Raw genomic sequence first — 25,035 nt, forward strand, 5'->3', positions numbered from 1 at the left:
TATTTTGGATATTGACCCTTATCAGAAGTATCACTTGCAAATCTTTTTCCATTCAATTGGTTGCCTTTTTGTTTTGTTGATGGTTTCTTTTGCTGTGCAGAATCTTTTTAGTTTGATGTCCCATTCATTTATTTTTGCTTTTACTTCCTTTGCTTTTGGAATTAGGTTAAGAAAAAAAATCTGTGAGAGTAAGGTTCATAAGTTTAATACCAACGTTTTTGTCCATATATTTTATTTTATTAGGTCTTATATTCATGTCTTTAATTCATGTTCAATAAATTGGGAAAACTCGAAAGCCACACATAGAAGAATGAAACTAGACTATCTGATACCATATACAAAAGCTAACCCAAAGTGTCTAACTCTTTGACACATTTTTCAGACTGTTCAAGCTCTGTCATATTTAATATGTTTACTACCTGTTTGCAAAGCCATAGTTGCCCTTACATCTCTGTCTTCCAGGGCTATCAACTAAAACTAACAAGTTTAGCATAAAGGAATCCATGAAGATTTTATAGTATTGATCATCCCAGTCAATTCGGTCTTTTCTTGATCCCCACAAGATACACAGGTGAAGGGGAAATTAGAAGGGCACTGTATTCCATGTGAAAATGTTTACTATTTTATTCCACAAGGAACAGGATGGTATTTAAACAAGAGAACAGAAAAACAAATAATAGAAAAATAAATGAAAAATTGGGCTGAGTGAAACTGGGCAAGAATATTTGGAATAATGGAACAATTTATAAGAGAAACAAAGCGGACTAAACAGGTTTAAAACAAAGGAAGTCCAGAGATGGGAAGAAATTCAATAACAGTTTCTGAGGTAGACTCATTAGACTCTAATAACAGATTAGATGTAGGGGAAAATTAGAGTAAATGATGAATACGAGGGTTTTTGCTTTACCAGGCTGATAGGTAGAGACATAAACCACTAAATGGGGAAGCCGGGAAGGAGGATTCTCAGGCGAATGCTGGTTATTATGCTGATCACTTGCTCCTTTGCTCCTGGGTCTGTGCTTCTTCCTTCCCTCAAGTTCCTCAGCATCACTAAGAACCGACTTACCCGGGCTCCCTACTTTCCAGGCAGGTTTGGGCAATGGCAGACGCTGGGGGAACACTGGAGGGTTGGAAGGCGGGGTGAAGTCAGGATGTTTCTTCCTCTCTCGCTTTGCCTCAGGCAACATTTCTCATTGTGAACAGATCTTTCCAAGGTTTCAGCTTCTGTCAGACAAGCTTTCTATCTTTGGTTCCAGTTTCCTTAGTGGCCATAGCTGTAGCCTCAGCTATAGTTCTAGCTCTAATTGAGTGACCTTGCTGTCTAGATTCTGGAAACTTCATCTCTTCTTTTCATCCCTTCTGCCCTGTGGGTGATAGTGGCTTTCTGCTGTTGCCGATCTCTGGGTGGTCTTGCCATTTCCATGTTCGCTGCTTGTCTCGTTTATCATCTGTGCAACGAATTCCCAGCGTTAAATTCCCCATTTGAAATACCTAAACTAGTTTATGTCCTTGACTGGACCCTGACTGATACAGTAATAAATGTAGTTTTAGATAGATTGAGCCTGAGGCAAGTTTGGGGCTCCTTGGTCAAGATATTTAGCAGAAGCTTGGACATAGTTACCGAAGACCTGGCGACAGGGACTGGTTTGGAAGTCAGCAACATGTAGGCAGTATTTGGAGCCACGGGGTTAGATTTCTCCAGTGGGATGACGGGATGAAAAGGTTAAACCAGAAAGATTAAATAGCAGGCTAACACCTGAAATGTCAATATTTTTAATTTAGGCCGAGAAAGAACTTAAAAAGGTGGCTGAAAGTGAGCAGCCAGAGAAGTAGAAAACCCAGCCAAACAAGAAACAAAATTTTTAAAGGAAAGGGAACAGTAGAGGCAAACTCGGTGAAAATAGCAGATGGAACACATACAAAAGGACCCAGTTAATATGACAAACATTCCCTTGAATCTAGCAAGGGGACTGGATTGCTGCTCTTGTCAGAACAATTACAATACAGTGGTCAGGAAGAAACAAGAATACAGTGAGTTAAGATGGAAATGGGAGAAGGTTGAAGCCATCAATGAATGTGACTTTTTCAGGATATGAAGACCTTGGAAGAAAGAACACCTTACGTTGGAGGGAGAAGACGGGCTGAAGAAATGAAAGGCATGGATACTGAAGATCTCACACAAGTAAGAGGGAATGGCATCAAACGTATGAGTGGAACAGTTATCCCTTTTGAAAGAAGGAGGAGGATGATGAGGTTGGTGAAGATGCAAACACATTCTCAGGGTTTCTAGTTCTGCCTTTTCTAATATAGTATCATCAGCAAGTATCCACCGTGTACAAAGTTCTCTAAAATGAGCAGAAGTATTATTTACTTTTATTCTCTCACCTACTCATAGTTCCCCTTTAAAGCAAAAAAAAAAAAAAAAAGTTGGAGAAGGAATCACATCACCTTTATATAAATCACATGCTTGAGGCTGAGTGTTAACTTTTCTCTAAATGTCTAGCAAAACATGACAATTCCATTTACAATGACTGATATTAGCATCTTCATCTTGAAAAACAAGACATATTTATAAAAATGAGCTTTTCCTAAGTGCTGATCTGTCAAATTTTTTCTCATGACATTTAAAATTTATTCTTAGCAACTTTCAAATATGCAATACTGTTACCATTAACTAGTCATGCTATATATTAGATCCCCAACACTTATAACTGGGAGTTTTTCCTTGACCACCTTCTCCTGTTTCGCCCATCCCCCACTGAAATGTCTTAACTGAGAAAGTTGTAGTCCCATCTTTTAAAGATGCTAAGCTACCTAAAAATACTGGGGAGAAAACCAGTTTCATATATCTTACTTATATAAGTTGTATCACATATAGGAAATGTGTAGCTATTTGTGGAAGACCACCAGATCTTTGTGTAACTACTCTAAAGCTATAAATTACACTACAATGTGTGTGTCTGTTGTAGCTGTAAATCAATCCCCACAGAATAAAAGTTTGCGTAAATAATGTCCAGGTACCAAGCAATAGATTGAAGAGAACCAATGTTTTCAGATGTATATTCTATTTCATTGATAAAGAGAAATGAATATTTTAAAAATAAATAGCCAAGAATAGAAGTAATTAAAAAGGATAATGGGCAATGTGTACTGCTTGGTATATATCAGGCTGAGTTGGCCATACTTTGTACATTTAACCTATTTCATCCTTAAAACACAGCCCTACAGGCAGATAACATTACTTTCATTTCACAGATGAGGAAACTGAAGATTCAGTAATTTGCCCCAGGCTGCTCTCAGTCAAGGCTGGAACGCAGACAGGCTGGCTCTAAAATCTCCACTCTACAGTGTAATCTACAGCTAAACCGGTGAGTGTCTTAGATGTAGTTACTAACATATGTTTTAAAATTTTTTTTTTGTTTTTTTTTTTAAAACCATCATTTGGGGGAAAAGTTTAAAGTGTTGCTTTTTTTCCTAACTATAAAGAAAAAATTTCCACAAATACTTTTGAAGTTTTTTAATGCGTGAAAAGAACATCCCAGAAACAGAACAGGTATTGGCTTATTAATGATGAAGCACTATATAAAGAGCCCCCTCCCTGCTTACTAAATAGGAATATAGTGTAAATAGACATGAAAGGAGGTGAACACTTTAGGATTAAATGCAAACCCTAAAGCTGTATACAACATTCATATATGGCTTGTCTCATAGCAATATTTTCATAATGACGTATAGGACATTTATACTTATTTGTAAGATGCTTTTGACTCAAAAGGTAACCAAAATGCTAAAGAGGTAGTTTTGCCAATGCAAGGTGAAAAAAGGGCTTGACCTTGCTTTGTTTTTTTTCCTCAAAAATCTGCAACTATTTCTTTTTGTTCTAATTTTCTTCTGGATCAGCCAAAAAGATAAAGGGTTTTGATTGGCCACTTATAAAAGCATCTTTAAGAGCTTATTCCCCCAACGTGACAATGACATCTTTTAATCAGCTGCTCTGAAAGTCCCCTGGGGGTTTTCCATAGTATCCCTCTCTGTCTTGGACATGACATACGTGGCTCAAAGCAGACCTGTTAAGATGTGACCAGCAGTTTCAGGCATTCATCCTGTTACTGTTTTCACAAATTCTCTTCTACAGTGACCCAAGAATATTGGGTGGTGCCCTCATTCTAAGTCAGGGTCTGCTTTAAACAATTCTTCGACATATGTTGAAGGGAACGTTTGCAAAATTCTCCCGCTGGCCTGTGAAATTGGATGATGAGTACTACAAGTGACTGCATGTAATTCCGCATGTGTTTTCAGTTGTTTCATAAAGTCATCACATCTTCGACTCAAAGGGGGTTTTGGCTTCTGACTGTCAGAAGCCACATGGTGCTTTATCTGCGTGACACAGAGCGGGGAAGGTCTACTGGTATTCAAATTCTTTGACGCCTATCATTTGACCCTAGGTACAACTAGCTTCTCCTATCTTTACAACGAGAAATAAGCCCACGAAGAAAGTTCCAAGGGGCAAACAAAACATTTGTTAGTTCGCAACACTAGAACAGTCATTTACCGGACAATGATTAGGAACCACTAAAAACGAAGTGACATCATATTAATCAGGTATGACTTGTTACACATAAGAGCATAAATATACAGTAAATAAGAGGTTTATACGGAGCCCCAGCAGAATATGTACATATTAGAGCCGCTGTGAAACTGAGCAGAAATAGCTGCAGTGTAGCCCCAGCTAAAAGCAGTTTCCACACACAACAGGTTGCAGGTAACAGATGCTGAGAACAAACAACATGTGGTAACACTAAGCACATATCCACATACATTTATCCTTGACAATGCACAACGTGAGAAATAAAGGGCACAAGTGAGATAGCACTTCGCCTGCCGAGCGTCTTCTTTCCCATAAATATACACACGTCCGTTCTGCGGTGGTGGGCTGCAGCCTCACGCCTCCCCACGGGGGCGCCAGGATCCCTCCGTGCACCCTGAGCCAAGTCACTTGCTGTTCACTTACTCCTGCTCCCATCAATGCAGGTCACGAGCTCCCACCTTCACAGTCTCTAGATGCAAATCGAAGCATAAATAACAGAGACCATGCTCGTGGCTCCTTCCTTTCACAACGTTACTGGGAACAGATACTGGTCAGGGCGGCACAAAGGCTGCACACCAGTGTCCAGACGTGGAGAGTAGCTTTGTGCACTTTTGCAAAAAACACCCCCCGCCCCCAAATCCACCCGACGCATCTTATTTTACTGGTCAGCCCTGTCTGTGGCCAGGAAGACGCTGTGCTGCTCCTGGGCTCGCTCTGTCAGCTTCCTCCTCTTCTTCTTGTTCTTCTTCTCCTTCGCCTTTGGCGCTCTCCTCCCTACAATGGGAGGAAGAGAAAGAAATGAAGACGTGTCAGAAAAGGCTTTTTCTCAGGGAAAGAAAACATTAAGAGTTTTACACAAAGCCCATCTGGAAAACATCACCTATGGAAAAAGCAGCCTGAAAGAGAAAATTGTTCACATTAATTTTGATGAAATAATAATAATTTACTAAATTGGATATGCTGTCTAAAATAGAGACTGATCATCCTGTTACAGGGAACTGGCATATTTAAAAACCTCCCAGCGGCCTGATCAGTCTTGCAAATATCATCCTGCCACAAAAATTCCATTTATCCCCTCCTACTTTTAACAATGCAACCCTTTAGTAGACATCTTTACATCTTTCTACTGCTCCACATGTCAGTGGATTGAAAGAAAATAAGCATCTACCTACAGTAAATATACCAGAAATTTCAAACTCCCCTCTCTCCCAGCCCCATGAGAGAAACAAATGTCTTGCTTTTAACATTATTCCCTTCATATTTAACAAAGGCCGATATATGAAATGACATATGTGGAACAGTTCTTTACTTTCTATAAAAATGCATGAGAACATCATTCATTACTGGGTTACGGCTTCTCATAGAAATCCCCCAGACAAGTTGTTCTTATTATTGAGACCAAGAAAAATGTGTGTTTCTGAAGAACTGGTGGTATGTGTCTTCCTACCAGAAAATCACACCATCTTATCCCAATTCTCCTCTTTGCCTTAGTCACTAGGTAGCTCACACTGCAAGCTAAATAAGTTGAGATTTCCCACCATCAGGAGCTTTTAGATGCAGTTTTCCCTTTGCCTCTGCTGTATTTTTCTTCTAACATCTTATGGTTATGGATTATAGTCCCAATCAGGTCTCAGCATTTCTTTGCAGGTATTTATACAAGATATTGTGAGAAAAAGGAACACAGACATTTACTTTAGGTCCATATTCCTCTTTGGGTCCCAAACACATAGGAGTCATGGGATTTTTAAAACAGAAAATAGTTCTAAAGGTCACCTGCATTTTACAGGAAGTCACCGCCATACACCTCCATACAATGTCTCATGGGAAGAGAGCTTAAATGTTGTAGAACTACACAATAAAATCAGAAGTAGGGCAGGTAGGAGAAGAGCTGGCAGTGGGATTCTTTGTAGTCTGCTGAGGAAAAACTTTTTATCACAAGAAAAAGAATAACTTATTTTTAATAGAACATTACAGTAAAATAATCAGAATATGATCACGCCCTCATATTAAATTATGAAGGTCCTTGAAGTTAACTTCTGGTTCTCATTAAATTCTGGCATTAATGTTATAATGGCATTTTGCCATCTTTAAATATAGTTAATCCTACCCAATGAAACTTTAGTCCAAGCCATCATTAATCAAAAAAACTGTAAAGTTACAACTATTTAGTAACACTATATCTAATGATGAGACACATCTAATGAGGGCAGAGAGATGAAATACTTAACACAAAATAGCATATTTTAAAAGAAGCTTCAATTATAAAGTTTTATGAAGGTTTTCGTAGTTCCACATTTTCTCTAAACAAGACTCCTTTAAAAACCTCATTGACTACACTGTAAAAATTAATTTGGTTTATGTTTTATTTTTTTAAATGCTGGAGTTTCTTTTAAAAGCAAATTAAGTGAATGGAAAATAATGCCAACATTCCTTGATTTTAAGATCTATTCTGTTAAGATAAAAATATACTGAATATATTATTTAAAGAAAGCTTTTCACAGTCGCCATTTCAATTGTTCATATAAATAATGTATTTGAAAGTTAAATGTGTATTACTTTTACTAACAGCAAATCTAAGCTAAATTACTGGAATCTCATTTTAAGAGAAGGTCAATTTCATGTCATTCGCCTAATATATTCTGATGTAATTGTCAATATCAAATGGTCTTTGGGTTTTGTGCCTGATATAATATGGTGTGATAGGGAAGTTATTCAATATTTGCATAAAACTGTGCATATTGTCGCCAAAAATTCAGCAATGCTTCTGAAAACTTATATAATTTTTAAGGCCGTATGATTATTCTTTTGGCAATAACTTATATGGTACCGGTTCCAACTAGAGATGTTTTGGGAGACCTAATTACAACCCTAAAGTTTTTCCTTCACATTCTTTTAAATGACATCTCTGTGCTATTGGTTCATTGCTGGTTTTGTTTTCAGTCAGCCACATTTCTTATGTAGGCTATGTTGTAAATACCAAAGAATTAAGATGGTCAGCCAAGATTTGCCCATGGATAGGCCTAAATTAACTGAAAATATACTGTGGTCAGTATTAGGTCGTTCTGACTTTAAGCCCAACTCAAAGTGATAAAAGAATATTAAAACATATCCTAACATAAGGTATAAAAAGGGTCTTGTATATATTTTCTTCTGAACTCTAAGATTTTCAAACATAAGACATGAATCAGTAAGAATAAATCCAACAAAAATAATTATATATATCCCTGTTCTAATCTACATTTGAAAATGTCGCATTGAACATACAGGCATGCTAATTAGTGTTTCAACCTAACTTCTTTACATCTGAGGATATGAGATGATCCTCAGAGAATGACCTCTAGACTTTCTTTCAAAATTTCAAGGACATTCATTCACCTTGCACAGGAAGCATTCAAAGGCAAGCATGATGCCCATCATCCAAAGACTAATTCATCTCATGGATTTAATTCTCACTTTTCAGTTCACAAGAAAAGAGAAGACTTGGAAAATACACTTCCTGAGATTGGCAGAAAAGGTTTCAATTTTATGAGACGACTGTCGGCCTCCAGGTATGTCCAACTCTAATGACCAATTCTGCATAAACTGTCCTGAGTGCTTTAAGAATTCAGTGGCCTTGACAAATCAACTGAGTGACTCTTCAGGCAGAATCTGATCGACAGAGCAGATCTTTTCAGCATTATTGTGTACAGGAGAAGACAACTGGCCCAGATATTGCAGTTTTTAAGGAAAGCAATGTGGTTTCATAGAGAAAGGCCTCCTCTGGGAGGAAGGAAAGCTGATAGGTAGACGGTCTCGTAATGGAGATGTCTGGTAAGATAGGAATCTGTTTCTACATTTATAGCATGAAGATGCTACATCATCTTCCACTAGAAAGTTATGAGACACCATATGAAATGATTGTGTTTCTAAGCTGAAAGGAAGATGCATAAAGACACCACTAGCAAGACAAGATTATCATCAAAATGAACGGTTAGGTATTATCAAAGCCCCAATGACCGTGTAATTATATTAACTTGCACACATGTGGAAATGGTCCAGAAGGATAACCTATCAACTCTTCTGCAGAGAAAGGTGAACAGTCCCTTATGGAAATACTCCCAGCATCCAGCTGTAGATTACCGCTATTAGAATCAGAAATATTTTGAACCAAGATATCAGGCAGACTCACAAATTACATGAAGCTGTGAAAATACTGACTCCACGGCCAGTTGGACATGAATTTCACTCTTTTATAAGAGTGAAATTCAAATACAAGGAAAGTCTTCAAATGTTTTTTTTTTCCTCTGACTAGATTTAGGTAAGAGTCTTTTCATCATTGAAATAATGGTTCTTATACATCCATCGGTAAGGCATAAAGGTTGTTAAGAGTTTCAGTAATGACTACTAAGTGTTGAAGACGACTTTCAATGGTAAATACAATGAAAGAAAACCGAAGAAAAAAATAAGCATCTGTGATTAGGAAAAAAGATAAAAACCTCTCCATCCACATACACTGGCTATTATGACAAATGCAATGAACTGTAATTACCTTTGTTATAGCCACAACTATAATGGCAAAGGTAATCACCTGAAACCAGGGCCATTTTCTATTAAATTTTAATAAGTTTGTGATGCTGATTTGAAACCTGGGCTGTATTTCATTGTATTTATGAAATTCACCAGGGAGACTTGGGGATCACCTCAAAGAGATTCAGTCATCCTTCAAAACAGCTAAAACTGAGGGACAAGAAGCCTCTGTGACCAACTAGAGAATCCTGCCGTGCTTCAGAGAACATGCTGGAGGCAGAACATAAAAGGTTGCTTCCTAGTATAAAGTCACAAAGACCGAGTTGTAGACAATGAATAGCAATTGGGCTATTACTTTCTTTCAAATGGACATCTTGAGTTTGCCCAAGAATGAGTAGCAACAGAGATTTATTTATCTAAGAGTGATTGATGATCCTCTGGAAAAACTCCAGCTGGTTCCTAAAATATTTTAAAAGCTTATATAAAAATAGACAAAAGACCTAAATACAATTCAGAGAGGAAATAAAAATAGCTAATAAATATACTTAAACAATCAAATCTCACAATTGAGCCACCAATAAAATGAGTTGCAAAGATTCTTAAAAGTGAAATTATCTAAAGATAGTGAGAATGTGGTGAGACAGGCAGCAGGATGCAGTTTGAGAATATAAAATTCATGCACACAGCCTTTGTGAAAAGCCATTTGGCAATGTGTAGAAGCATTAAAAATGTTCATAACTTGTGACTTAGATCTAGGAATCTATCCTAGGAAAATAATCCAAACTTGGACAGAGATTTATGCACAGAAATGTTTACCATAACTCTGAAAAACTTGTAAATTACCTAAATATCCTCTTACAATTTTTCCTGACCTCCTCTTTTTTTTTTATGATTACTGAGGCAATAAAGTGTATTTTCAACTCTAAAGAAGGATTTTTGTATTTTAAGGCCACAGCAATTAAATTTATTTCCAAGAATAATGTGCATGTCTTTAAAACTTATCATAAATAGGTAAAAGAAAAAGCCTATAATATGAAAGCAGATTTTGTGTTACAGATGGTGGTAAGCAGATTCTTTGGGGGAAGTGGTCAGTCATAATCGGATCTAAGATAGAAAGGCTTAAGGACTACTGACCTAAACACTTCAGACGTTAAGAATACGAAAACAGACTCATAGAAACAGAGGCCAAAGGAATGTTTGCCAGAGAGGAGGGGGGCAAATGGAAAAGGTGAAGAGGAATATAGTCAATAATATTATGATAAGCTCACATGGTGACAGATGATAATTAACATTAGAATATTAACATTGTTAGGTATAAAAATGTTGAATCACTACATCGTACACCTAAAACTAATATAACTAATATAATATTTGTACCAACTGTACTTAAGTTATTTTTTAAAAGTTTGTTCATGAAGCTTCGTTTATCTAGAAAGGAGTTCAAGTAGGCCAATATGAGATTTACTGGTATCTACCACAGTATAGTCTAATCTAAAAATCTCCCTTGTCCATAATAGTTCAGAATAACATATCTTATAATGGTTATTTCCATCCACTGAGAGAGTTAACTTTTGAATGAGTAAAGCAAATGAATCCATTTGGCTCTTTATTTACAGTACGAAGTTTCTTAATTGGCATGTTTAGTAATATTTTTTAAAGAAATAACACCCTTTCCACTAAAAACATTTCACAGATAGATGTCTTTGGAAAGGAATGGTAAATCCTTCAATGGTCACTTGATGACTGATCAGATTTTCTTTGAGGGGAAAAAAAACTAGAGATAATATATTTTAAAGTGTAGAAAAATATAGCAAGCTACTTAAAAAGGGGACTCTATTTGGCAAACTGAATTTCAAGTTATAACTTAAAAAACTTTTCCAAGTACTCACTTAGTCATTTTATCTTTATAAAAGTGCATGTGATTTAAAAATCTATACTCAGTCTGGAGGTAACTTACAAGCCATTGTTCATCTTACAAGGCTACTGGTGGAGAGTGACAACCATCCAAAATCAAAAACTGACAAAATGCATGTCTCTAAAGATACAAACATGAAAATCATTTAAAATTCAGAATTACTACTATATAGATTTATACTTATTCAATAAGCCAGTTCTGACTGTGTCTTACTGTTTTTCTATCTGTAAAAGTTTGCCATATTTTTATTGCAAAAAGAATAGTATGAAATGGCTCTCTTTAAGACAGCTCATCTTTTATCATTAGGCGAGAGATCTCTTACCTGTTTTGTTAAAAGGAAGTCCACTTGGCTTTAATATCTTGTTTCATATTCAAAACAATGGAGTTCGAAGAAAAGCTAATTTTGAAGATCACCTGAACTGTTCTAAATTAGACCACTAAGGTTTCCTGCATATGGTATTTTAAAATTTCCTGATTTTATAGCCCTGAAGAAAATCATTGTTCTTCAGGCATATAACACGACTTCTAAAGGGGCAATAAGATATTCCCAAGACCCTCTCGACTCACTTGAAGTGATAAGGACTACAGAAAAGTAATTTGGGTTTGTTCCATATAACGTTGATCACTCTAGTTGATTTAACAACTTATGGTCTTAAATATCTGATACCTCTAACAGAAAAAAAAAAAAAAAATCAGTTCAAAGACAAAATTCTATGGAGTTTAAGATAGGTGAGAATAAACAAACTAGGAGAGGTGGTTTCAAAAATATCCAAAGTTCTTTTTATAAATCCTTTAGGTTCATTATAAAGGACAAAGAGTTTCAGGGTAGTGAAGACTAAAATAATACTCTGCAAGTTCGCTGGTATGAGAAAATAAGCACATAACTCTACCACAAGGGGGCAGTAATTCACTTTTACTGTAAGAGTATCTCTGATTTTTAAAAAAATGTACATGGGAGCTTTGGGGCCCTAACTTCTTGCAAACTTTCTTTTAACCCCCATTGGAGACCCCCCTGTTTTCCTAGCCAAAGTTAAGTTTTGTAGTGGACTAAAGAATAGATAGAAAGACTTAAGTGCAGCACAAGTAAAAATATAACTGCACACTACTGTTATAAAAAAGATGTTTGAGGGTAAAGGCAGGGGAGTAATGAGAGGAGAAAAGATGAACCTGCTATTCGAACAGTGATTTAGGGGAAAACATGTTATTATAAACCCAGTTTGCATTTTCTTGTGGGGAAGTTAACATAAACTACCTGCAAAGGACAGGTCCAGGAAGTATGCAAAAATTTGATATCACGTATGAAAGCTGATGGTTAGGTGGTGATTCCTGACAAAGGGTTCTGATTAAATGGCCCTCTCAGCACACAGCTGGCAATGTTGGGGAGCGGGGAGAGATGGTGAGTATGCCAGACATGTCCTGCCCCTCCTCTCATCCAACTCTACTAAACAACATGAAGCACGTGGAGCACGGAAAACTAGAGTGACCTATCCAAGTACCTGCGGCTAATTAGCAGCGGAGCCGGACTGGGGACCAGGTTTCAGTGTCTCTTTCTGAGATACTTTTATAGTTTTAAATCACTGGATAAGGACAGAGTTATAGTTCAAGAAAGGCAAAAAAGCATTGGAAAACAATATTACTGTGATCGAATTCTAAGGAAAATAACTGGCCTCATCATAATTGTGAAAAAAAAAAAACCCTTTATGAATTGTGAAGTACTGCATAAGTAACAACTTATCCGTAACTTAGACATCCTATAAACTTACACTGCATTGATTCGTTGCTTATTTTCTTACCTTTTAGCAAGATGCCATCCATCTATTAAGTTTCCTAGGTGGGGTAAATACAGACCTTGCACTGTAAGTGCTTTATACATATTCTCATATAATTGAATACCATGAAAAAATTCACTCAACCATTCTGTCAGGACGTTGTGCAGCTATGCACCCTAAAGTCACCCAAAATAAATAAAATTTGCAGAAAACCATCAGGTCCATTTTGCACTCCTAAATTAAGTCAGAAAAACATCAACTTTTGCAGAGAAAATGATATAACTGTTTTCATTTGATTAGGAGCGATGGAATAACCAGAGAAGAATTTCAAGTTCCTCCATAGCTGACTCCATACTATAACAGAAGGTACCTCTTAAGATAATTCCATTAGAATAAGAGGATTTAATACCTTCTCCTTAGTCTTCAATCAATAACCATTAACTAAATGAGAAAAAAAAAAAAAGAACTCCAAGAAATGATATTTAGAACTGTAACCAATTTCTACAGAACTTGAAAACACACCCACAAGTAAAACAGAGATACTTCTCCGTGGCACTTTGTCAGAGCCGGGGTCATCAGTCTAAGCCTAGAGCTCACCTACGTGATAGGCGTCACACGAAGACAGTCAACACAGGATAACTTAAGGGATGCATGTTCTGTGAAGGATCATAAATGCATTTCCTCCTCTGTGCCCGTGCAGCACTTGAACTGCCCTCATTAAAAAGTTTGCCACCTTCTGTTTTAATTTTATATTTGCTTGTATATCAAAAGATTACAAATAGCTACAATTAAGGCCGATGTTTGCCATAGAGTCCTGATTAGAATCATTGCAATAATCAAGTTACAGGTATTCAAACTTACTCAATGAATAAGGGGAGTCAGAGGAAAGATACATGTTTGTGGTCAGGAACCAAAGCCATACGGTCTTTGTCATCCATCAAAAAACAAACTCTCTTGCTCTTACTGGGTTCCACATGGACCTGCCCTCAACTTCAGCTTACACATGGTCCATATGAAGGTGACCCTGGCCCTGGGTAAACTCTGTAACCTTTTGGCTTACTCTCCCTCTTATAACAGCCTCAGTATCTTTTTGTGTTAAATGCATAGTCCCAGGAGGGGAATTCGACAAGCCTTGCTCCCCTTTTGAGTTAACCCATAGAGTCATGGATGCCTGGCCAACTCATGGATGGGTCACTCCCAGGTCTATCCAGGAGGCGTGGGGGAGTCACATGACACTAAACTGGGCAAACCTCTAAAAGAAATAATTAAGGATGTGGGTTTGGAGGTCAGACAGCTCTAGCTACAAAGCAGAGCTCTGCCTCTTAGAAGCTAGTGATTTTGGACCAGTTAATTTTTCTGAGGCTTAGTTTTCTCCTTTCTAAACTGATGTCAATGGTACCCAACTCAGCATAGCTGTGAGGGGTAAAGACAATGTAGAGTTCCGGATACTGTACCTGGCACACAAATGCTAATTATAGCACTATATGAGGTACTTCGTGTATACTATTTCTAATCTTTACAACAGCCCACGAGGTAAGCGTTATTTCCATTTTGCCGATGAGGAAATAGGTTTAGAGAAGTTAAGTAAATAGCTCAAAATCACATAGCTCGGCAGTGATTCAAACCTACATCTGGCAGGTTCTAAAACCTGTACTTTTTGGATCCCTTGTGCCCCGTAAAACCTCTTTGATCTCAATCATTTAAATGGCTCCTGAACAAACAAATTAACAATACTAGGCTAAAGAAAGGCATCGACCTCCCCTCCAACTCCCCCCTCCCCAAGACCAGGGTTCCCCCAAAGAGCCTGGCCTACAACCTGTGTTTTTCATATTCCCCACTGGGGTTAAGGCATGCAAAGCCTCAGTTTCCTAAGTCAAGCAATACATTTAGCATTTCCAGCTCAGTTTCAACTGCGTGCCCTTGGCAAAACCAAGGGAAGAAAACATTGGATGCTTATTTTTCAGCTGGGAGTTGGGAGAAGTTTAGACCTGTGGTTCCAAAAGCCAGTTCATAGGCCAGAGATAGTAGAAGCCTCCAGGGAGCTTTTTCAAAACATAAGTTCCCCAGCCATACACTGACACCTGAATGAAACGTGCAGGAGGGAAAATCCAGAATTTTTTTAAGCCTCAGAGGTGACTCTGTGCCAAGTTAAGATGACCCCCCAAATCTAGAGCATACAGCTCTGCTGAATGAGAGAGAGAGGACTCAGGATAGAAAAGGAAGTGCTGGGTGAGGGCGCTTCAGAATGAATATCAACCTTTTTCCCAATCAAGTGAGAAATAGCTTCAAAATTGTGAGATGAAGCAAACCTGTGTGTGGCAGAACGCCCTTCCCTAGGTTCTGTCTGTGGCGATGCCCCAAGGAAGCGGCAGGAGTCAGGTAGCTTCGAGCACACTCAGGGAGAGGGCGTTATCTTTATGCTCAAACCCAGGGTTCGTGGTTCACTCATGTTACAGCAGACTCACTTCTCCCATGGTTAGATTTCAGAAACTTGCTTTCCTCTACAGAATCTCTCAGCTCATTCAGTTAACAAGTTCTGTCTTGAAAGACAGTCTAGTTGGTTTGCAGAAATTCTAAATAGTTAGCCCCCACCACCACCAAAAAAAAAAAAGTGCATTTGAAAAAAATTAAACTATTTTAAGTTTGGGGCTTCTTCACTAAGAGATAGAGTTGGCACTTCAAAAATTGGAAAGACAAGTACCCCTCAGACCAGATGACACAAATACTAGATGTATTAAAATATTATTAGTTGTATTACAGAAAGGAGCATATTATAAATCTTTTCTTCTTTCAGAACGATGCTATGAGTTTCTTCCGAATTATTAAATCGCCATCACCATCATGTCTTAGCTGTGTGTCAAGCACTATTTTATATGTTAACTAATTTCGTACTGAAAATATCCCTTTGAAATAGGTATTATCTTTAGTCCCACTTCACAGAAGAGGAAACTAAAGATGACACAGGCAAGGTAACTTAAGGTGACACTGTCATTAAGTGGTAGAGCTCAGATTTGAACTCAGCAGTCTGGTCCCAAAGCTTTCTCCCTTACCTATATGCTATACTTTCTCCCATCGCCTTTGTAAGATAATAAATATGACCTCCTGAGAGGGAGGAGGGGAAGAAGGTCGGTATTACACTCTTTCCTTTAATCATAGACTCCCACAAACCCTATGAACAAGTCATTCAGTTAAATGGCTGGACCATTAAATTAATAAAATGGAGGCCAAGACCATCATTGGTTTGATACAAGACTGGGATGATCAAAGGCATATTTTCTTTGTTATTCTAGCAGGCTGTGAAGTAAACAAATATTTGCTGAAATAAACAGTCTCTATCACAAGTGAAGATCACACAAATATTTTAGTCACTGTAGCACCAGCAATAGATTTCAATTAGAGGCAAAATGTTTGAGCAGGACTCGAAATAACATGCTCAAACTATCTAATGATTATTAGCTATCACTTATCTAAGATTTCAAAAAGTGTACAATCTTGCCGTTTTTACAAATCCTAATATCTCAGGGACCTATGCTGTGGTCACCAGGTATTAAAAGAGTGGAACATGGCTAATTATTATTTTTTTAACAAATACCCTAATGTTTACTAAAATAGGTTTATTTCCCTTCAACTAAAAATGGTATTTCACTCTTCTATAAAACTAAAATTAAAGGGAGCTGCTACGCATGTGCACACACATATATACAAACAGTACATACCTAGTGTTCTCCAAGCACTGCTTATCGTCATGTGTATGTCACTATGTTCTAATTAGTTTTATTCAACTTAGGTATCAAAGGAAAACATGGAAACCAAACGTTTACAAATCACATGGAAAATTTTAAGACATGATGAAAAAGATTTAAACTGAATCACCACAATCAGATAGCCAGGAGGAAATTTGCATTTCCAAGTACTATAATTTCAGGTAGAGAGAGATCACCTGGAGTTTGACAAGAAAACTATATCAAGACTATCAGTGAGCTATTACTAGACTATAAAAGAAAATTTTCTCACAGCCTTCCCAGGGCAGGCTCACAGCTTTGTGCTGAAACTTGAGCTACACGGATCGGTGCAGTGGTTCAAAGTTAAAAATGCCTCTTAACAGTGAACAGAAAGTCAGTGACATTGTGGCTGAAGTAAGGCGGACGAGATACTGCACATTTGCTGTGCCCACACACTGCATCCTGCTTGGCTTTCAACGAGTCGGCGTGTCCAAACGAGGGTGCCGACAACAAAGATGTTAACAGCAACAACAACAGGACTTTGAGGGCAGACCATGGAGAATGCTTTGCCACACAACAACAACAAGTTGTCAATGCTCACGGGGTGTGTATATATATATAAATATCTTTTTAAAAGAGAACTGTATTCTACCGTGCATGATGTCACTAATCAAAAGTAGATAAAATTATAGTTATAAAACTGTAACGAAGCTGTAATAACTCCTTGATCTATTAGGGAAGTTAGAGACTGAGTTACTGAGAACAGATGTGAAAAGGCTTTCCCTGCTCTTCCATTTTCAAAAACAAACCATTTTTCTGACAAGGGATAAATTAAACTTCTGGAAATCCCTTCCAATCGGTTTGATTCTAATCCTAAACAGACAAAATGTGCAAATGATAAATGTTAAAGAATACTGATATTTATATTTTAATACTTTTTTATGAATGAATATATTTTTAAACTGTGTTTTCCAAGTCTTCCCATAGGAAAAAATAAAATTCCATCAAAATAATGCCCAGCGCTCACCATCTAAATGTTTTGTCAAAGTTAAATTGCTTCTAACATAAATTAAGCCTTTCTTTGAAGGACAATTGCAGCTATATCTTAATGACCTTTCATTTAATCTTAAATTCCAAGTCACTGAAAGTTTCAATGGCAATAAAGCAGGCCACCCCCAAAATGGCTGTGCACAGTTTCTGAGATGTGTGTGAGGGGGGTGTATTTACAAGTACATGTGTATCTAAAATATCTCTCTCTCTAGACCATCCTTGGTCATACTGGTAGGGAAGAGAGTTTACTTCTATATAAACACATGTGTATTCATCTTATAGCATAGAATGGTACCTTTTTAGGATTATGACTAAAAAATTACAAGTTTCTGTACAAAGAAGACTAAAAATTCTAGGGAATTAAGAATTTTAAACTCAAGGAGAGTTGCAAAATTGCTATGGTAAAACTTTATGGCTGGGAGTCATAACTAATCAATGCTATTTTTCTGGCTCCGACAAAGAACATTTTGCACTGAACAGCAAAGTCTCTTTTAAAAGTCCAGTATTTACACTATGAAATCTGAGGAAAGACTTCTTATTAACTAAGGGGAGGGCATGACAATCTCTCTCTCCAAGTTCATGTATTTATAAATAAAATATGGAAACAACCAAAAATCTACTTGAGTTGTGCAGTTAGAGGGAGAGAAGAAGGAAGAAAGAAAAATGATTAATTATTATGATTACCATTCACCTCAAATGCAAATTGATCTAGAGGACCATTTTATAAAGATCTATTTAGAAATCAATCACTAAGTTCACCCAAATGACAGGTAAACATTTTAATCATATGGTATATGATTTTCAAAGCCTTACTGTAACACTACTTGTTAGATCTTATAAGTTGATATAAAGATCACTTTGTCATAGATCCTATCTTAAGGGTTTCCATTATAGAAACATGAGTCTGAATCATACGGTCCTAAAAACACAATCCTCTAAGGAAGTCTGCAATGGAGACGTTGCAAAAAATGAAATAGCAATGTTTGGATCATATGCCATTTTGTCCTAAACATTAAAGGTAAAAAGACATGATGATTATAGTTAATAATACTTCATTAAATATTAGAAATTTGCTGAGAGCATATTTCAAGTGCTTTCATTATAAAAAAATGGCAGCTATGTGAGAAGATATATTAATTAACTGTAGTAATCATTTCACTATGTATATCAAATCAGCATGCTGTATACCTTAGATACACACAATTTTTATTTAAAAACTAAAATGAAAGAAAATGGCCAATTAATAGTCAGTAGGACGTTATCAATGGCCTTAAAGAGAAGGGTTCAGTAATGCTAAGAGAGCAGAAAGCAGATTGATGGGTAAGTCAGAGATACAGGAGTGAGGATGAGAGAGAGTAGGCTCCACCAGAGACAGCTCTTCCAAGAGAGACTAAAGGGAAGAGCGGGGCGTTATTTAGGATGAGGAAATCTGCGGTTATTAAAAGTTGAGGAAGACGACCAAATAGAAGGTGGGAGATGATTTCTACTTTGGCTAAACAGTGTGTGGCCATATTCACATTACCACAGGGATAAAGAAAGGAAGTTAAGGGATCCTCTTAAGGCAAGAATGTATCAGCTACTTATTGGGTAATAGTAGATTGGAGCGATATAAATTATTGCTGTTTGACTCTTCTGTATCTGCGGGTGGTGCATGGGGTGCATGCGCATCCAGAAGCCACAGACGAGTTTAATGCCCTTCCTTGATTCCTAATTCCTTCTTCATGCTATCTTTCCTTGATCTCTTTAAAGGAAAAGCCAAATGAATTCAATGCTCTTTCTCACAGGAACTATTGAATAAATATATTCTCTGTGCCAAAATGTGATAATAAAAAATAAAGTTAAAGTAAAAAAAAAAAGTAGAGGGTGATGTTAGCAGCATGGCAGTGTGAGAGAACCTCCAGGCCTCTCCCCTTGAAGTTACAAATTGGGCAGCTATAATTCAACAAAGTATCCCCTGCTCGACACACAAACGCATCTGAATGATCCGTGCATTGAGACATCTGAAAGTGGGCATCTTGGAACAAAGGGAGGCCGGACTTGGGGGTCACAAGGACAGAGAAGGGAGCCACAGACACAATTCATCATTTCTCCTAGGCCCCAGCAATGCAATAGCACTGAAGACTCAGGGTGTAACTCCGCACTGAGCAAACTGGAAGGGCACAGACAGCAATCAGGCCTGGGCAGCTGGCACACATTGAGGCTGAGATTTAAACTCAAGGTACAGAGCAGAGAAGCAGTGCAAACCACAAACCACCATCGCTGGACAAAGAAATCTGCAGATGTGGGGTTCCCCCCACCCCCGCCAGCCCACCTGTGGCCTGCCCAACAGTAAAATCCTCACTCGGCAGATTGCAAAAAGGCAGAAAAAAAAACTATCCGGCCTAAGTGGTCTTTACTTATTGCAGCTAAACGCACTAGGGAAAAAAAAAAAAAAAAAAAAAGACAGCCATAGATGTGCAAACCTGCTTCCTCCTACTCACCACTCCCAACCCATCAAGACAGACAGAGCCGGGTAGAAGCAGCTGGGTCAGCTCAGCAGAGCAGCTCTGCCGGTGGCTTCTGGCTACAAGATGGTGGCACCGGGAGCACACAAGCCAGGAGACCATAGCCCACCACTTCACACCAAGTAGGGGTAGCCCCCCAAGACCAAGGCTACTGGGTCATAAAGGGGATGCCCACATCCTGGGGGAATATGAGAGATTTTCCACAGCCAAGGGTATACCGCCCGCAAAGAGATGCCAGAACCCCTAGTAGTCCAGGTAACAGAAAATACAAACTTGTGCTCTGGCACCACCTATTGGAAAACAAACTAAAGACCTCTACTTATCTACCTGCCGAACAGTGAAGAGTCAAATAAAAATAAAAAACAAAAAATAAAAGATTTTATTCCCATAAATGCCCAGGCAGGGGGACAATGTGCCAAGCACAATGAGTAACCAAGGTAACGAGGAAGGTCAGAAAGAAAAATGAAAACCCTCCAGAAAATAAACTTAAAAACATACAAGATTGTGATTTACATAACAGAAAATACAAGATTACAGTTCTGAAAAAAACAGCGAGATACGAGAAAACTCAGACAATTCAATGAGCTCAGAAATAAAATCAACGAACAAAAGGAGTACTTCACCAAAGAAATTTGAACTACAAAATAGAACTAAACAGATATTCTGGAGCTGAAGAACTAAGCATATGAGATGAAAATGAACTAGTGAGCTTAGGAAATAGAGCAGACCATTAGAGCAAATTAAGAATAAGAAGTATACCAGAAAGAGAAGAGGGTGAGAAGGGGACAGAGCCTCTTCGAACAAATAATTGACAAGAACTTCCCAAACCTATGAAAAGAACTGGATCCTCGAATCCAAGAAGCTAACAGAACACCTAATAATCTCTATCCAAAAAGGCTTTTTCCAAAGCACATTATATTAAAGCTGTCAAAAATTAATGCCAAAGAAAGAATTCCAAGGCAGTCAGGGAAAAGAAGATGGTAACCTATAAAGGAAACCCTATTTATCATCAGATTTCTTAGCAGAAACCCTACAAGCCAGGAGACAATGAAATCGAATATTCAAACTATTGAAAGAGAGAAATCACCAGCCAAGAAGAATATATTCAGCAAAGTTGTCCTTTAGATATGAAGGAGAAATAAAAGCTTTTCCAGACATACAGAAGCTGATGGAATTTACCACCACAAGGCCCGCATTATAAGAAATGCTGAAAGGTGCTGATGTACCTGAAACAGAAAGACAAAGGATACAAAACCATGAATGGGATGACTAACAGAAGTAGGGAATTGCAACCCTTGTTCAGAACAGGGTGTTGAAAACTTAATTACATCATAAAGTCTAAAGCGGGTAAAAGCATTTTTAAAAGGACAATGGCAATTGCAGTTTGGAAATGTACGCACAGCATAAAAAGAGATAATTTGCAATAACGAAAGAGGGGGAGTACTAAACTTGCACAGGTGAATGGAGATAAGATGCCATCGGAAGGAAAAAGGATTACTGTATATATGAAACAATTTTTCGTTTTGCATAAACCTAATGGTAACAAAAATCTAGAACTGAGACACATAACAAAAAAACAGTATTTCAGCATAAATATTTTTCCAAATTCATTCCACAAAACTCCACAAATTGTGCATTTTACAAACTAAGAACACTGATTGACCAAAATACTGTGTCTTTTCCACTGAGTAATGAATGTTTCCTAGAGGTAGATATTAGATCAGTCCCCATTAAGCGTTATCTGAATGCAAGTGTTATGCAGGTAAAGTTCTTTCCACAGAGTGCTGCTCTGTGGAGATTTTATATAATGTCAACTACAGTTAGTACATACCTGTATAAGGTATATGTTCAAAATTAAGAGCAATGAGTTAAAATATGATGAAAAATAATGAAATATTTACATATATGGCTGATTAAGGGTAAACTGGTACAATCGCTCTGAAAGGGTCTTTTTCCCTAGTTTTCTTCCAAGAATTTTACCATTTGAGGTCTTACATTTCAGTCTTTAATCCATTTTGAGTTAAATTTTGGTGGCATAAAATAGAGGCTCAAGCTCATTGTTTTGCATGTGAATATTCAGTTTTCCTCACACCATTTAGTAAAGTGACTGTCTTTTCCCTACTGAGTATTCTGGACTCCTTTGTCAAGTATTAGTTGACCACATAGTGGTAGGTTTATTTCTGGGCTCTTGATTCTGTTCCATTATGGCAGCACCATACTGTTTGGATTACTGTAGCTTTGTAATATAGTTTAAAATCAGGACGTGTGATGCCTCCAGCTTTATTCTTTCTCAAGATTGGTAGCTTTGCCTATTTGAGGTCTTTTATTATTCCACAAAATTTCAGATTTTTTCTATTTCTGTGAATAATGCCATTGGAATTTTGATGGAGATTGCATTGAATCTATAGATGACTTTGCGTAGTATGAACTTTGTAGCAATAAAATTCTTCCAATCCCTGAACATGAGATATTTCAAGTTCTTTGTATCTTCAATTTCTTTCATCAGTATCTTACAGCTTCGGTGTGTAGATCATACACTTTATTGGTTAAATTTAAGTATTTTATTGTTTTTGACATTATAAATGGGATTGTTTTATTTCTTTTTCCAGTAGGCCAGTAGTATGCGCAAACTGGACTGCAGAGAGCCAGCTGCGAGTGACTGGGTAGTGGGCCAGTTGCAAACACACGTGTAGTGGTGGGAGTCAGGGCAAGCAGCAAGGGCCAGGGCCAACTCCAGGTGCACTGGCAGCAGCAGGGGCTCTGGCCATCAGTGTGCACTACCATGGCTGCTGATTTCTTGGTCACTGGTGCACAGCAATGGAGGTCACTTGGTTTCTTCAGTGGAAAATGCTGCTGGTGTCATCTGCAGAGAAGGTCAATGGGAACTGAAGTTGTGCCCACTGTGTGGCTAATACCTGTAGCTCTTGCTTTTCTTCCTTGTTCCTAGTTATGTTTATATTTCCGGCTTTGCTGGTCTCTGCAGTGCTGACTGAAGTGGATCCATCATGCAGTGCCCCAAAAGGCTAGAGAACTGGTCCCTCACCTTAGTAAGGTGAATGATTTCTATCTGGGGAGTTCCCTCTTGGCATGGAACAATGCTGGCTTGGAGGACTGGATGATGTAGGCAAAATGAAGCTGTTCTTCTTTCCATTTTTGTGCAGTTATTCTCAAGTTTTTTATTCCACTGGGTTGCTGAAGTTTCTACAGTGGACTCCAAAGCTCTTCCAGAGCTGTTTTTTTTGTTTTGTTTTGTTTTTTTTGTGCATAGCTTATTGATCTTTGTGGAGAGATGGAGGCCAGGGTCTCGTACTCTACCTTGGTGATGTGACCAATATACTGAGTGGTGGATACAGAGGTGATTACTTTATCATTTTTCTTTAAATTATACATTTATTATAAGTACTTTTGGTAGATATGATTTTTCACTAAAAATATAAAATCACTATTTTAAAAAAAAACCTGGAAATAACCATTATTAACCAAAGATAGATTAATAGACATCTGAAACAAAAATGTTATCATATCATGGAGGCTAATCAACTGTTTGGTTTCTTTAAGATATTTTGCAAAAGTTTTTTCAAGGAATGAATTCAATAGCATTACACTTAGTAATTGCTATATATTTAAGTATCTTTTTCCCCTTTCACTACAGGAATCCTCATTATCTGAATCTAATTCATTCCTGAAAAATTGTTGGATTGCAAATTTTGGGATAGTTGTGGCTCGTCTTCCATTTTTGAAGTGGAAAAAGTAATTTCCAATTTATAAAAATATCCCAACTAACTTCCCAGACTATCACTCAAACCTTTAAAACATCTATGTAACAATTCAACCAAGGATTTCTGACTAAAAAATATTTAAATAGCCTAATTATATATTTAATAAAACTTAATATTAACTCTGGTGTGTTTGTGTTAACCAATCGAGACTCTAGAGTACTGGAAACCTTCTACATTTGGAAATAAAGTGAGCATGCAAAATGCTCTACAAGCATGACAGCAAGACAGCTACCACCATGACAGCTACCACCATTCTCTTCCTTCCTTGTACACAGAGGCCAGTCTCTCATCTCTTTCATCAGCTCTCTTTGACTCTTGACTGACTTTAGTGACTTGCATGACAGAGGTGATACTCTGGGATTTCTTTCTTAAGAACCTGTGCAGCTTCATTCTGGGATCTCTACACTGTGAGAAGACCCAAGCCATCAACATGGAGAGAATATAACCAACAGCAACTGTTCCAGTCATGCCAGACCTGGTGCCAACGTGGGAGTAAGAAGCCTTCAGACAGATCCATCTTCGGCAGTCAGCTGACAAAGGGATGAGTGCCCCCACGTGAGAGCCTCCCAGGTGCACGCTGTCAACTCTAAGATCCATGTGAAATGATAATTCTTGATTCTAAGATACTATGATTCAGAATGTTTTTCAGGTGGCAATAGACAACTAGAATATATACTATCTTACTGAAGTAGCATTAAAATGCACTGCACAGCCTTCTTGCTTGGGCTCACACCCTGTTTAAATGTTTTTGCTGACAAGTGGAGGTAAACCCATTATGGCAGGGTTTGATTCATCAATTTGGAGTAAAATCGTAAGTTTTTATAGCAAATATTGCAATAGTGACAACTTAGGTAGCATGGTACATCAGTAAAGATGACTTGTCTGCGTTGAGATTATAGAGTTACATTCGTAGGTGCTATTCCATTACTTTTTTTTTTTTTTTTTTGACACTAAAACTAAAAATCTGAGGACACCCTGGTTTTGACTTCTATCCTTTGGATGTAAAGTACTTTCCTTATGGATGCTTGTAGAATTTTCTTTTTTTATTCAGATGTTTTTGCCATGCTGCGAAAGTATGTTGTTCTCTCTCACATATTGAGTTGTTGGCTCTATGAACCCAGGCCATTTTTCAACTTGTTTTTTTGTTGTTTTTGTTAATATTTATCATCTTTTCCATCACAACGTTCATCAATTTGTCTTTA

The 25,035-nt window shown here is 37.6% G+C and overlaps 1 protein-coding gene across 2 annotated transcripts in view; it reads right to left on the reverse strand.

The window, feature by feature from the left end:
* Window positions 1–2,441: 2,441 nt before the first annotated feature.
* Window positions 2,442–25,035, reverse strand: part of RSPO2 (R-spondin 2) — a 137,856-nt gene continuing 115,262 nt past the window's right edge. The window contains exon 6 of one of the 2 annotated variants that reach the window (XM_016165106.2): window positions 2,442–5,362. In XM_016165106.2, the coding sequence (XP_016020592.1) occupies window positions 5,247–5,362 (116 nt within the window). In that variant the 3' untranslated portion in view covers window positions 2,442–5,246. The remainder of the gene's footprint in view (window positions 5,363–25,035) is intronic. The other variant, XM_016165102.2, reaches the window with a different exon arrangement.

Source organism: Rousettus aegyptiacus, unplaced genomic scaffold (assembly GCF_014176215.1).
Source record: "Rousettus aegyptiacus isolate mRouAeg1 unplaced genomic scaffold, mRouAeg1.p scaffold_m13_p_15, whole genome shotgun sequence".
NCBI lineage: Eukaryota > Metazoa > Chordata > Mammalia > Chiroptera > Pteropodidae > Rousettus > Rousettus aegyptiacus.